Here is a 16,015-nt window from a genome sequence, read left to right on the forward strand (position 1 = left end):
ATTCCGAGTGTTCTTGCTTTTCTCTTTGAAAGTCATCACATAACGGCATTTTAATACACGGTTCGGCTGCATTACATATTACACATCTGCCGTAGTTCTCTATTTATAAAGCCCTGATGAGAAGACTTCTGGACAAACAGGAGGAAATGCCGCCGAAACTGAATACTTGACGTGGATCATAAATATATCGGCAATTAAAAAACATCTTAAATTTCTTTTCACACAATACGTCTCCTTGCAGTATCAACACTAATTCGGCTGACTTTTATATTTGATCTAATTCGTAGATAGGTTATATTTACACCATAACGGTGCAAAACTGATATAAAAGGACTTGTCGTTTTTGAAGATATTACTGATTTTCTTTGAATATAAGAATGTAAATACTGAGTCTGAAATAGTATAGCAATATGCTGTAAAATGATGTGAAAACATGAATAAAACTACACATCTTCACATGTTATACATACATAAGTGTCCTACACTAATAATACAAAGTTATTATGGCTGTGTGTACCTTGTGTACACCGCCTAGTGGTTAAAGCACGTTATTGATTTTTTGTTTTTATGTGTTATATTTGATGAAAAATATTAAGAGTAGCCTACAGACTTTCATAGGGGGAAAGTAGAAGGTCAATGATAGAAATATAGAATATAAAAAATCAAGAAGATACTGTAAGTGATCTCTACAATAAAAGAGTTTAGTGCAGGATGTACAAAGATATTTAAAGGAGGATGTGGAAACCAGAAAAACGAATTAACCTTTATTTAAACATTAAATAATACTTTAGATTAAGGTCTTCTTTTAAATATTAATATTAACAAATGAGAAGATTTTAAAAATACAGATTTCAGTATCCTGAGGCTCTGAGCCCCATTTCTTTTCCTCACAGACGGCAACAAAAGTCCAAAAGGATACGATTTGAAATAAAAGCAATAATCGTGGCTTGATATTGAGTAAGAACATGTTTTTATGAACCACGCAGCTTCCGGTCTTCAAAGACCCGACCGGAGAAAAAGACGTGGTGCAAGCACGAAACATACTACCAATAGAAATACATTGCTTTTAAAATCGTGCTGTGTGACACGAATCAATAGATTACATTTCGTGTTCACCAACACGAAATGCCGTGAGACTGGGTTGGTGTATGAGACATGATGAGTGTGTCAATTCATTTGATTTACAATTACCTTGTTTTCAGACATTCTTTCCTCCTGGCTTTTATTTTTAAATATTTATTTTTAATCACCTATCTGAAAAATAAAAATGTGAGAATAGTTTAATATGTGAACTACACATTTTGGAACAAGAATGCATAATAATTCTAATCATTATTGGTAGTAACACAGTAAGTAACATAAATTACATTAAAAACATGAACATTCAAATCAATTGTTTTTATTATTAGTGTTATTAAACACTGACGGGATAATTGACCCTAACTGTTTGACCTCCGGTAGTTTTTTTAATTTTATTTTTATTTGCGGCTATATAAAGGTTTGATGTTAATGCCTATTCGCAGCAGATTGGTTTGGTGAACATGAGGAGAAGGTTATCTGAATTGAGAGATCATATGAACAGTTCTTTCGACAGGTTGCTGAACCAGCGCGAAGAACAAACACAACCAAATGAAGGGGGAGGCCTTGTGGAAAGGTATGTCATTTTAATATAACATGGATTGGGTTTATTGAAATGATGTGAACAGACACAGACCACATGTAACCACCACGTGGAAATGGTCAGTAGGTAAATGCAGAGGTGGGACGTAATTAGCTTTTAGTTTTAATGCATTTGAGGTGAATTATGGATTATTTTTATTTTGCATCATTGCGCTCCTTCCTCGATGTAAAGACTCATTTAAAACAAAATGGATGGGACAATAACACGTCGCAAAAACGACCTCGGTGCATATTAGCATTACGGTTGCACTCAAAGGGCCAGATGTAACTTTAAGACTATATAAATATATATATATATAAATATATATAAAATGATGTATTATATGACATTATTGCCTCTGCATTGGGTTATTATCGGATAGGATAATAACTTAGTAATTAACTACGTCTGAAAGCAGAAGTCTAGGGCAAATAATTGCAAGTCTCTTCAGTGCGCATGTCGTCTCAAAATGAGATGCATTGTGGGACATGTAGTTTATAGACAACGTGCTTCTGTAAAGCAGCATGAAACCGTATATTAAACGTATTATATTCTTTACAAGCTCTTGTGAGCCACATAAAACGAAGTCGCGGGCCGGATTTGGCCCCCCTGACTTAGGTAGATAATGTGTTTAATTTTTCCACCTCTGAACTCTCCAATGGTTACTCTAATTATCCCTTTTAAATGCACTGAAGTAACTGCAAAGCACCAAGTACACAATAAACATCATACCTGGTGAATAATAGCTATATACTGTATAATACATCGTAATAAACCTAGTCTATTTTATAATTAACGTGCACATTGTGCATAATGTAAACACTTTCATAGGTTTGACATGTTTCGACGGGAGGAGGGGGGAGGACCTGACAGAAGGAGGAGAACAGGAAGGACAGTGGCAAGACGACCTGTCACAGTGAAAGTGTCTGTCCTGAAGCAGGACAAAGACACATACAGTTCTCCTATGGGTAAGTGGGTTTATAATGAACTACTAATGTACACCTAAAATGCCTTCTTACATAATCCTCAAAACTATAAGCCTCATAGACATCATTTAATATCAAAATACTTTGTAATTTTTATGTTTGAACTTAACTGAAGCTCAAGACCAGTATCTGCATAATTATTGAGTTATTGCTACATGATTAGATATTTGCATTACAGTGCAGGTGTACAATTATATATTTCATAATAAAGTGGCCACTGAGTTAATATACAGGTTATGTAATATCATTATGTTTTTATTTTTTGTCAGATATCACAGTCACCTGCACAATCGTTGTGCCATATAACCTGGACCCGGCACAGTTCTTACAGGCCCTTAGGGAGAAAGTGCCCAACGTCCCACCACAATTTGACCTCTGCCGGCTGGTTGGACAACATCGAACATTTGTTGCCCTCACCTCCCTTTGTCCAAGCGAGATACGACCAGGCAATGCCTTGGGTCGGTCGAATCTGTATATTCGGCCAAAGGTAGATGAACGTTTACATTTAAAAACAACAGGACAAATAAAATAAATTAAACATTGATCAGTGTATAATTCTGTATATCTAAAGTAAGCACCTTCTTTTACAGGGTGCTGCTCCACCTCCACCTCAGAGTGAACCTGTCTCCCACCCTCAACCGTTACCCGGCCCATCTCGGGTTGTTCCCCAAGTTGAGGTATGAAATAAAAAGTTGTAAGGACAATTACCAAATGTTGACGTACATTCATAACCAGCTCATTGACATGTGTTTCAAAACGGTTAGGTTTTTTATAATTTACTTGAAGAGATAGCTCTGACCCATATGAAGTAGGTTTTAGATTGTTAGACAGCAAGGGAGGTCAAACAATGTGGCAACTGTTGCTTTAGCATCTCTGTGATGTATGTACTGATATTAATTAAACAATAATTATAAGTCTATAGTCTCCAATCAGAGTCCTAAGGGTGCTGCCATCCATTATTCATCTTAGGTCAGGCCTTCCCCTCAGCTTCTACCTCCCATCCTCATCCTCAGCCAGCCACATGCCCATCTGTGATCGTTATCTTTTTCATAAATTTACATGAAAATAAGGTTCCAAGTTAGTGTTTCAAATCAAGACACGAAATTCAGGACTCGAGTTAGATTAAAGCAGTACTGCAGATTGTTCTTGAGTTAAGAATACCGACTATCTTATCTTTTCAGGAATCGCTGTCACCTCACAGCCCATCCCCACCTCACAGCCCATCCCCACTTCACAGCCCATCCCCACCTCACAGCCCACCTCACAGCCCACCTCACAGCCCATCCCCTCCTCACAGCCCACCTCACAGCCCATCCCCACCTCACAGCCCATCCCCACTTCACAGCCCATCCCCACCAGGCAGCCCTTCCGCACAACGCAGACCCTCCCCACCAGCCAGTGTGTGAGTAATGAATCTTTGCTCTGGTGATTTCAAGGTTGTGAAAAAAGCTGACAAGAGTCACAGAATCCCGTAATTTGATAAATGTTTGTAGCTTGAGAGATCTGGTGGTCATTTGACCTTAGATGATATCCCTTTTGTAATAGGCCTACTAAATAAATGAAGCTCCATCATGGATTGCCACAGGGTCAGATTACACATACAATCATTTATGTTACCTGCAGCTCTCACCAGTACATTTGCAAATTCATTTGTTGTCTGCAAGTAAGAAATGTATTATATAATATTTTTCTGTTCTCTGGATTTGTGTCCACCTGCATGCATCACTGTGTAAAGCACATTCCCATTGAATATTGCTAATGTTATTATTCCCATTTTCTTTTTATCTGTTTCTTTTCCAGACATGTAGATGTTAAAACGCTTTTGCAGCGTCTACAAAACAGGGTCAAAGTGGGGTTACTGAGAGGCAATCAGATAAATGCTTTCCGGGGGGAAGAATTCGAGTGTGCCTATAGAGCCTTTTCCAGGACCAGTTTTGACCCGGAAAATGAAATGGATATCATTTTTGTTGACGTGGAGGGAATTGGCGAAGGTGCCGTAGATGAGGGGGGTCCCACAAGGGAATTTTGTACTCTCCTCATGAGACAACTACAAAATAACCACATCTTCGAAGGTCCTGAGGAGAGTAGGACATTGGCCCTGGACAGTGTTGGTAAGTTAAGAAGTAATGAAAAAGCATTGTAATTTGTAGATTTGAACATGCATAATATATGACCAGCAAACATATATTATGGGAAATGTATTATTAAATAAACTTTTACCTTTTTAAATGTATACTGTGCCAAGAAATAGTAAGTTAACCCATAGTATTATCCTGCATTTTTGTATTATTAACACTGCATACTGTAATTGTGTCTCTTATTTTAGTCATGTTAGTTTTCATAGGTTTTTTAAATATAAGATCAGGACACATTGGATGGATGAAAACATTGTATGGTCACTGTATAATCTTGTAATACTTTTTTTTATCTTCAGCATTACAGAAAGGGCTATACAGGATGATCGCCAAAATGCTGGTCATCTGTTTGGTGCAGGGGTCGGTGTCTCCACATTTTCTATCCGAGCGGCTATACAGGCAGATATGTGGTCTACAACCTCTCCCTGCCTGTATAGAGGACATATACGACCCCACCCTGAAGGCCAAGCTCAAAAAGGCAAGTGCATTCTTTATTTTCATTCAAATTTTCTAATTTAGCAGTCTGTTTTGTGCAAAACTTCGGTCTGGTGTGTCCTTAGACTCAGTACTCTTGAATTTGTCATAGCATACTTACTATGAAGTGTATTGTGTATTCCAATGGGAGATTTATGTTATTAAGGAATATTATAAACCCTTATTATAAAGTGAAACACTTCGTTATCCGTTGTTAGAATATATTTAGCTTAACTTATAGGGGTGGACAAGTCAGAATGATCATTATTGTAGCATAGTGTTATCCATGAATTTTGTATTCAAATGTTCAAATTTCTAACATTAGATTGCCGATGCAACAACCCTTGAAGGGGCCAGAGAGGCAGTGGAGGAGGCCACAGAGGAGCTCTCACTCTTGGGCTCCTTGCAATTTGTGGGAAACTTGACCCAGAGGGATGAGCTACTGGCGGCCGCTCTTCACCACTATGTGGATGGACGCAAGGTGGAAGCCCTCCAACAGTAAGTACTGTTTGACTGACACCATGAGCTAGATGGAAATCAAATGAATATTTACTACTATGGGGTTAAGGATTTTTTAAAGATTCCTTATCTGCAAAAAAATATATGTAATGTACACATGCTGTTAAATGGAAACAGGTTGTAACAGGACATTTTTCACACATTTAGTTATGTTCTCTCTCTTCTGGTACTTCTTACATTTACAGGTTTTGTGAAGGTCTTAAAATTGTTGGAGCATTGGACGCTTTGAGGGCCCACCCAACAGTCCTGAAGAGTGTGTTTCTTCAGGACCAGAAGCCACTCCTAGCGTCCGAAATGATAGACCAGTTTAAGACTGGGAGGGTTTCAGAGCCTGGCTCCAACCGCAGGCGGATGGAGACCAGGACCATTGGCTTTTGGCGGGACTGGCTGCTGCAGGTGGAGGGTAAGAAATTGCCAAATTAACACAAATAGCTTTCCTTATGCAAAGACTCAATAGGCAAAAAGAGATAAAGGACACCTATAGTTATATAGTCCTATGTTGTAATGTTGGTTAACACTAGAAGTGCCGGAATTCCACAAACTAGGATTGCCGTAAACGGTCATTTGCACACCTAGATTCCAAACTCTATATCTCTACGTTCGCCAGCGCGTCCTTCAATTTTGATTGTGTTGACAGAGAATACAGGCAACGTCACAGTGACGTATCAGAGGTGAGCTCAATTTACGAGCTTGTGTGGTGGGCGGCAACGGGGGAAATTATAACTTTTACTTTGCGCATGGATAACATACCTCTGCCTCTGTTAGCTCAGACACTAGATAGAACGTTTTACAGCTAAACTTTGGGATCGGAACAATAATGGGATCAGAAGAGAGTTTAGGTGATATACACTAGAAAGACATAATAAGTATGAGAATATTTCCATAATATGTTACACAATACCACCTTCTTTTAATGCAGCCCCTCTGAATAAAATGATTTAATATTAGCATAATGTACAATCTATTTGCAAACCTTTATTTACTCCTGACAGAAGCTCAGTTAAAGGTATACTCCCTCTTGTGGTCAAAGGGTGACACAACTCTTGTCTTCAGATGTTCTACAACATTCACAGTATGTACATTCACAGATGTCTATGCTACTGCAGTGTGTAGGGTTTATATTAACAGTGACAGATGATATGTACTAAATAATAACGTATTGTGGGTGCAGTTGATGTTTTGGTGTTACATGGTTATTGACAGTGTATGACTGATTTAGGTGTTCATCACAGTTGACGGCCTGAGGGAAGAAACGGTTCTTGTCTGTGGTTGTTTTGGCGTGTAGTACAAGCCTTTTAACATTATTATTTGTTATACCAAAACTATATTGAAATAGAAGCTAGCTTGCTATAACCACAACAGCCATGTAAATATAACATGGGTTAGTTTAGCTTCATGGCCGCCTCAGGGCTCAGGCCCTCGGCATGTATTCCCGACAGGTGAGCCGGCAGTGATAAAATGCCGGTCAAATTCCAAGAAAGCATCACACCAAGCTGTCCCTCGTTGATGACGTTAATAATAAGAATAACAATTATAGGACCAGCAGAACTTGTGGATAGACCACACTATAGAGCAGGGCACCTTGAACATCTGGATCCGTAGTCTCCGATTGAATTGATCACATCTTTTTCCTCGGTATGGACTCTGAACCATCTCCAAGGACACACATCTTGTTTCTTTTCATCTGTTCATTCATTTCAGAAATCCTAAAGGCTCCTTATTATCTCCAAAAGTATTATTACATTGGTAAACAAATAAGCATATACAAAAGCTAGCGCAGTTGCTTTGATAGAGACAAAGATAGTTGCTCAGCAACCAGGACGCAGCCTCAACCACAGGAAAGATACACAATAAAATGGAGCAAATCTCTGTGTCATGGACGTTCTAGCATTCTGATATTTCATTATTATTTCAAGGTGATTTACTATCCAGGCCACTTACTTACTTTTTTTTTAAATTTACTGTACATATAGTAAAGTAATGAAATACATACAATATTGCAAGACATGACCAGCTTTCAGTATCTTATTGGACCAATACCAAAACACACTTCAGTTGTCTGGTCCAGTGTATTTCAAAAATGTTTGGCCCAAAGACACCCTTTCTGTTATTTCCCTGAAGTATTCCAATTTTTTGTAGGGATTAGAGCACTTTCTTGCTGCTGGATGAAAATGTAAACCGTTTGGGGGGGGGGGGGGGGGGGGGTCAATGAAAAATACCACTTTTACAAAATCACATTTCATGATTGCCAGTTTCCCTAGACATAAGCGTACTCCCATTTCACAAACACTGGTATACTGTCTAGTGAAATCTGCAATATTATCATACTCATCTCTCAAACACAAAAAATACCCTTAATGCTCTTAACATTATGTAGACCTAAAAATTATCTCAAACTTTCTCCACAGATGGAGAAAGCATACTGAATCTGGGAGATGTGTTGGCCTTTGCCACCGGCCTACGGAAAATCCCTGCTGTAGGGTTTCCAACCCAGCCAAAAATTAATTTCCTCCACCCGGAGGACGGGCCAGCAGGTTTCCCCACGGCCAACACCTGTGGACTGATCCTGAGGCTGCCAGTTTTCAGACAATACCATCTTTTTAAAGATGGTATGGAAAATGGCATAAGCTGGGGTGGGCAATTTAGTGTGGCTTAGCTACTAAATGTTATAAGTGTTATGCTTTTTTAGTTTTCTGTTTGAATTGAAAGTATTCTCCTTCTATGTTCTCTGTGTTCACTTCCTGCTGTGTGTGTTTTCCCTCCAGTTTTAATTGTCTCCCCGCCCTGATTAGTTAAACCTGTTCCTAGCTCCACTTGCACTTCATCCCCTCGTCACCCTGTTTATATATAAGTCCTGGTTTTCTGTCCTGTTCTTGTCGGTTCCTTGTTTGTTTGTCTATGTCATTAAGTTCCGTGTTGATTGTTGTTACTTGAGTTCCTGTTCTCCCTGTGAAATATACATTTTTGTTAAGTTTTCTGCCGTCTCCAGTCTCTGCATTTGGGTCCAACCACTCCTTGCTTCACATGACAATGTTTGATTTGTACTATATATGAAATTGCTATTTTTGCCATTATTTTATTGTTATTAATGCTTTTGCAGGGAATTATTATTATTACTTTAAATCTCATAGATATTAACACTATTATACATATGGCTGAAATAATCATCATCATTAAGGTGAAGCAGACCTTTCGACCTGACACACACTAGAACATTAATCTTCAAGCAGATAGTGGATAGATTTAGTTTGAAAGATATAAGTCTGGAGTCCACCCACGCAGTGCAGCGTCGAAGTGCGCATATTTCAGGTATTTAATCCTATATTTTAGAATATAAGGGGTAGAAATATGATTCAGATAACTACATAAATATGTGGTTACATTTTCAATGTATATTGTCTTGTATAAATTAAGTTATACTCTCCGACTAAGGCATGTTTATGTTAAATATTGTATATCATTACAAACAGCAGAGGGCAGTTTAAGGCACGGAAAGCCCATGGGAAAGCCTCAGTGGGCATGCCGTAAAAGGGAATGTGTTGCTGAGCGCATGTCGTAAAGTAAGTCTTATTATGTGTCTGCGCAAACTTGGCATTCTGGCTAGAACGGCAACAATGTTCCCTCTGCTTCATTCATTTCTCCTGTTCAACAGGTTAGTAGTGTGTACAAAGATCATGTCATGTTTCGATCGAAGAAGTGTGTTTGAAACTGTTCTTTATGTGTAGTTTAATGTCATTCTGTGAGCTAGTTCGGGTCCACTACAGTGGCTAATGGCGTCCGCTAGCTTCTTTAGCACAGGCTATCGCTCCCAGAATGATGCGAGGCTCAAACGAACACGTTACTAGGTGTATGAATCCCGTGCACTAGTTTGGCTTACATTTCAAGTGTATTCTGCTTGTATAAATATGTGAAATGCTGGTCTGAGTTCATAATTGTTCATAGTATTGAAATGCTATGCTAACCTAGCATGTTGGTGTTTTCTTCTACTCAAGGTATAGGCTACATGCACTAGGGTCTGAGACGTACTTCCACTTTAGCCGTAATACGGCTCGGCTGCTTCCGGTCTGCGTAGCTGAGCGTGAGATCTTCCACAAAGGTTTTACTGTTTAAATCTATGGTTTAAATATGAGTCGACGGAAGCTTTTCAAAACTGAACATTTGCAAAGACACGTGAATAACTACTCTGAGCACTGCTGTGTCCCACTTTGTAAAGCGTCAGCTAAATTCAACGGCGTCCTAAGTTTCCATGGCTTTCCGACCAAACTCGAGCTGCGAAGACAGTGGCTGGTTAAAATACGACGCGATAACTTTACAATCTCCTCTCACTCCAAGGTCTGCAGTCGTCACTTCGCTACGGATCAACTAATAGAGCCAAAAACCCTTGATGGCCGTAGGAGGCTTGTGAAAGGTGCTGTACCAACTCTGTTTGAGTGGAATCACTTTACTGCTCAAACCCAACGGGCTAGTGTTTGGGAGAGAAGGGAGCGGCCCACTGAACCAGTCTCTCGGGAGGAGCAGGAAGAGCACAACGATGTCCATGATCATGATTACTGCTCAACCCCTGAAGCAGCTTCACTGGACATGTCCTCTCAAGCTGCAGAAGACAACTCCAAAACAGTGGAGGATCTGCAGAAGCAACTGCAGGAGTTAAGAGTCCAGCGAGAGTCTTGCTAACAGAGGTTTGCTGGCTCCGACGACAACATCCAATTCTATACAAGGTAATGTTTTGGCTAAATTCTATCCAAGTTTTTGAGATGGGTTAGCTTATAAAGAATCCTGTTTACCTGCCGTGTGACCGCTGACTATATGCATGCAGTGTTGGAATAAGTACTCAACTTAACTGAAGTATAAGTACAAATACTATGGTTGTAAAATACTCCTGAACTGAACATGTAGAATCATAAATCCTGTGTTTTCATATATAAAAAGTAACTAGAAACTATGAAGGTTAACTAAATGTGGTGGAGTAAAACATATTAATACTAACAACATACTGATAATATTTTACTACAAGTGGAAATCTTCAAAACCTTACCAAAGTAAAAGTATGTCAATATCCACTGCGTTTCCCCCAGTTGCACACGTAAGAATGAAGAGTAAACGTAGCCATTGTGTGTAAAATGTTCCCTGTATGTTTTAGATTATTATTACTGCTGCTAATGTAGTTGCTACATTTTACTGCTGTAGATTACTATACCTGCACCTAGTGCCTTCTTACTCAGTCTATTTGAATTGTAATGTATTATAGCAAACAAGAGGAAAGCATTAGCCCATGTGTTACAGTTAACACGATTGTATTTACTGTCAATTAATGACTGACATGTGTCTTTTGTGTGCAGATTCCCGAGCTATAACCACCTGATGGCCTTCTGGTTTTTAATTGAGCCTTCAATTCATTAAATGGTTTGTGTTACTAGAGCGATATCAACTGCCAAGAGTAATGAAGAAGTGGTTACACACGCACGTCCATCAACGGTAGGTTACGTTTCTTTTAACACACAATCTAAACACAAACTGAAAGGAAAATGTCTCTCCGACATTTCATTGCTTTTGTGTAGGCTAAAAGGCTAAAGTACTCAATCCTTTTTGAATACATCAGAGAACTAAAACAACTTAATGTTTTTCCCATAGTGTGCTACACTCATGACATTAATATAGTAACCTTTTTTTGTTTTTATCTTCCAGAGACAGCTGCTTCAGCCAATTGACGAGTTCTTCCTTTTTCTATGCTTCCTGTCGGTGGGTTTGAAAGAGAGGGACCTTGCAAACCGCTTCAACGTACACCAGTCCACTGTGAGCCGCATCATTGCAACATGGACAAGTTTTCTTACAACTTTATTGGGGTCACAGTGCATCTGGCTTACACCTGCAGAAGTTCAAGCCCACCTCCCAGAGGCATTCAAAGATTTCCCAGACACACAGGTGATCCTGGATTGCACAGAGCTGAGGTGTCAAACACCATCCTCACTCCTCCTCCAAAGTGAAATGTATTCTACATAGAAATCTCACTGCACCATGAAAGCCCTGGTTGGCATAGCCCCACATGGCGCAGTGACATTTGTTTCCAGTCTGTATGGTGGTTCTGTCAGCGACAAGGAGATTTTCAAACAATCTGGAATAGCTGCGTTGTTGACTGAAAACATAGCAGTGATGGTAGATAAGAGCTTCCTGATCAGCGATTGCTGCAAATGCAAGGTGTACTGCCCACCTTTTCTGTCAAAGCAGAAGCAAATGCCAGCCTATGAGGTGAGGGAGACACAGGCCATTGCCAGACTGAGGGTTCATGTAGAGCGTGTCATTAGGAGGATAAAAGAGAACAAACTTTTTGATGGTGAATCCCACATAGGTATTGTTTGTATTCTTATCGATAGTCATTAACTTTCTCTTGTGACAAAATAGACTCTCCGTTAGTAAACGTTTACTCTGTGTAAAAGTGATTTCTGTGTGTAAAAGTGAGGTAACATGTGTAGATGAATAACATCAACTTGTATTCGTCCCACACATACACACCTATAGATGTAGTTATATTTGTGTCTGTGACTTTATACTGAATGGGAAATAACTGGAAAATACCTGTGTAAGAGAGAGACTCCTGTCCCGCCTCTCCATTTTATTTTTAGTTGTGCATTGTTATTTGTGCTTTAGAAACATTCCACTTGAACTTTATTTGAATGAACTTAGTAGTAATTATTGTCCTATATTTCTTTCAGATTTCACAGCTGCCTGGGCCTAGGAGAAAGAACCTCCATCTGTGCCTGCACCAAGGTCAAGATCTACCGTTGCTCAAGGGCCTTCACCAGAGCCATCACCACCGAGGACCAAAGGACCAGCATCACTACAGCGGCCTCCATCTGTCCCTGCCACAAGATTAAGATACACCTCGGTACAAAGGCCTCCACCACAGCCATCGCGATCAACCCAGCCAGCAAAGAAGTCTCGCCTAGCAGACGTACCTCCAATCCAGCCACCAGCATCAACCCGGGACAATCCCACCTACCTCCCTCCGACACAGCCACCAGCAGGCCATGCACCATCAGCCCCACCTACACAGCAGCCAGACCCACTGTCTTGGAAGACAGACAAAGACCATGGACAAAGACCCCCTGTCTTTACATTTATAATGAATAGTTGGTTGAAAAAGTTCTGATATTGGAAATATTGAGATTTTACAGTTTCATATGTTAACATAAATAGTTGGTTGAAAAATAAAGTTGAAATGCTGAATTTGTATTTGTACACATCACATAAACCTCGGTATGGAATATGAAGTCATTATTCAGTCCTGATGTAACTTTTCTGTGGTGAAAGTAGAGGGATGGAAATATTTTACTCTAAATTATAATTTACACATTTTCATTTTAGACATGAACAACACATTTATATAGGCTTATAGTGTAATTGATATATTTCACTACTTTTGTGAACCAAAGACTTTGGTGAACAAAATCTGAAACACCAAAAAAAATGGATGACATGAGTACATGTGTGTTTCACAACAGTTTTGAAGTTTTCCAAAAATCGGATTTCTAAGCTAGGTTTCTCATAAGACAGTGCTCTAAGGTGAGTGAATTTGCATTTCTAGCAACACCAGAGACTACTGAACATTTTGACATGTAACACCATGCCATGTTATAAGAAGTACATTTAAAAGTGGATTTAAGGAGACATCTAAAAATTGAGAAAATACCTTCACTTCACACTCCAGAGGTTTAAGGAAAAGGGTAATGCCATTTTATTTAAAAAAAACAATGAAGGCAGGTTATATTGATATATTGATTGATATATTTATTATATTCAAAGGCAAATTAATACTTATTCCCCTGAATCTGGAATAATGCACAATTTACAGCACAGCCTCACCATGTCAGGAACTTTTCATCTACAGATTGTTTTGGTCTGGCTTTACCCTTCACTGATTGGTTACAGACACTTTTAACTTATTGGCTAAGGAAATCAGAAGGAGGGGCTCATTATCATATAAAAAACCGCGCGAACATTCGCCCGTATATTGGCCCGTTTTTTCACGCGAAAAAACGGACCTCCCCGTATGTTCGCGCGTTTGAAAAACGGACCTCCCCGTATGTTCGCGCGTTTTTTCGCGCGAAAAAACGGACCTCCCCGTATGTTCGCGCGTTTTTTCACCCCCGTATTATGGCACTTTTGGCTTTCCATACTCCGCTCTGTTGTGATTGTTCCATCAGACATGCATGTAGGGGCCCGACAGCCTCCTCCTCAGCCGCGGGAACAAATCTCGAAGTTGCTTTAAAAGCGTCAGAACAGTGTTTTCATAACTGCATTATGCTGCGTTCACAACGGACGCGATGCGAATATTTGTCATCGCTCTAACCGCTGGAGTTTCACCGCGGCTGTCAGCTGTGTTTACTTCTGTCAATCAAACAGGACGCGCTGGAGAGGGGGCGGGGCTTATTTCAATGTAAATACTGTGGAGGAAACCAACTACGACTAAATTAACCTATTTTACCGTGATTTAATTGTAATACACGTTTCAAAAATGATGCTGAAGTAACTACATACTGATACCGGTTAGTAAAAAACATGAATTAATGCTTTGCCAAGTCTGCAGACAAGACGGCAAGCGAAAAACCTTTTAAAATGCGTGTTTTCTGAATGGATCAATCAGGCTAAACTAACCTGTAGCTGCTCCGTCAACACTCACAACAACGTCCTAAAGACAGAATTAAAGCAGCGATTGTATTCGCCATGACAGTCTGTGGTTTGTACATGTCACACACACACACAATGTATGTGCAGAGTTTGACCCTTGAAGGCTGTTTCTTCTGCTCTGAAATTGAATATATTTGTTACATATTCATATAATTTTAGATGTTTTGATTTGATTTTGTGAATGGGAGAAGTAGAAGGAAAACATACCAAACACTAATTATTCAAAGTAAAGTATTTTATTTTATGTACGGTAACACTAAGGAGGCATAGGCCTATATGATGATATAATGTTTGACATTATTGATATTAAAACAGTGATTTGTTTTTCTTATCAGAAAGTGAAGTTATTTATTTGTCAGCTCCAAATCCAAATGTTTCCCTCAATGGCCTTTGTGCCCTGGCATGTGGCCTTTGCGCCCTGAACAAATGTGTGACACCAAAGGCCAAATGGCCTTGCCCCTAAAATGACGAAATTCCAAGCCTGCTTCCGGGTGTACAATTCTCCGTTATCCAATGGGAATGGACGCTCACATTGCCTTTAAGGGCAGCCGACACAAAGGAAAGCCGTGCTTCTATGAGCGTCAAATCCCGCCGCAGATGGGAATACATTGCAATCAGTTGAAAGCTATTTGCGTCCCTTTATGAAGCTGAAGGAGCCTAGGAGCGTCACAACTGCACGCCACGGGACCCTGACCAAACGTCGCTCCTGGACGATTATGGAGTGAGAGTGTGTTGACTTGTAAACAGCGTGTTTCCTGACGGACACACACAGCGTGACTCCGGTCAGGTAGAGACCATGGTTGCGTTCCGATAATCCAAAAATCAGCTCCTAAATTCTAACCCTATCTCCTATTCCTTGACCTCTGAGTGAAATGTCACGGGGTTAAGGGATAGTGGATAGGAGAATTCAAAAGAACTTAGGAGAAAAGAATGCGGTACTTTAGAGAATCCGAATGCACTTTCACTATCCGACGTGTTTATGATGCGCCAGCGGACGTCATTGTGTGCGTCTGCTGCTGTGGTGAAACTATGGAAACTACAGTTTTCTATACAACGGACATGGATGTTTAATAAGAACGAGAACTGTAAACTCATCTAGAGACTCTGCACCGTGCTCTGATGCTGTTGTTTTATGCTTTATGAAAGTGGACAACAGAGAAACATATTCTACATGACCAAAGTTGTAATTGAAATAAAAAAGGAAAGTGAAATGTATGCTCGTCACCCTCTCCCTCCGGTCCACATTAATACAAATGATCCCAATACGTATGATTGTATGAAAATATCTTAAAATAAATACAAATGTATTTATTATAAACATTAGTCCTTAACATCTATCACTGTGTATATCACCATTCAAACATCTTTTAAAAGTTGAACAAACCCCACACAGCTCAGTGAAATGTTGACTTTATTTGACAATTTCAGTAAAGACTAATGTTCATATTTCTCTTTTTGATCATAATACTGATGAACGTTCAAAACAAAGCACTTTGGCAATTTACCAAATATGTTTTAAAATGCTTAATAAGCACCGTAACTTTCATGATATAACT

General features: G+C 39.5%; 1 protein-coding gene and 1 long non-coding RNA gene across 4 annotated transcripts; one reads left to right on the plus strand and one right to left on the minus strand.

The window, feature by feature from the left end:
- Window positions 1-9,001: 9,001 nt before the first annotated feature.
- On the plus strand, window positions 9,002-13,024 carry LOC307017254 (uncharacterized protein). Of its 3 annotated transcripts, none has more exons than XR_013802091.1 (4): window positions 9,002-10,492; window positions 11,114-11,249; window positions 11,460-11,567; window positions 12,485-12,623. XR_013802091.1 is itself a non-coding variant. In XM_079646809.1 (4 exons), the coding sequence occupies exons 2-4, from the start codon at window positions 11,215-11,217 to the stop codon at window positions 12,900-12,902; spliced, it is 507 nt and encodes a 168-aa protein (XP_079502935.1). In that variant the 5' UTR covers window positions 9,050-10,492; window positions 11,114-11,214; the 3' UTR covers window positions 12,903-13,024. The 3 variants fall into 3 exon arrangements, 1 of the variants encoding a protein (XP_079502935.1); XR_013802092.1 differs by having other exon boundaries at window positions 9,032-10,492; window positions 11,460-11,696; window positions 12,485-12,621; XM_079646809.1 differs by having other exon boundaries at window positions 9,050-10,492; window positions 11,460-11,513; window positions 12,485-13,024.
- LOC307017255 lies at window positions 12,695-13,945 on the minus strand. The gene is made up of 2 exons (XR_013802093.1): window positions 13,847-13,945; window positions 12,695-13,813 (listed from the first exon to the last, which is right to left on the minus strand). It is a non-coding gene; the product is annotated as an uncharacterized lncRNA (long non-coding RNA).
- Window positions 13,946-16,015: the final 2,070 nt, after the last annotated feature.

The sequence above is a fragment of the Notothenia rossii genome (genome assembly GCF_949606895.1).
Source record: "Notothenia rossii genome assembly, chromosome: 8".
In the NCBI taxonomy this organism is placed as follows: Eukaryota; Metazoa; Chordata; class Actinopteri; order Perciformes; family Nototheniidae; genus Notothenia; species Notothenia rossii.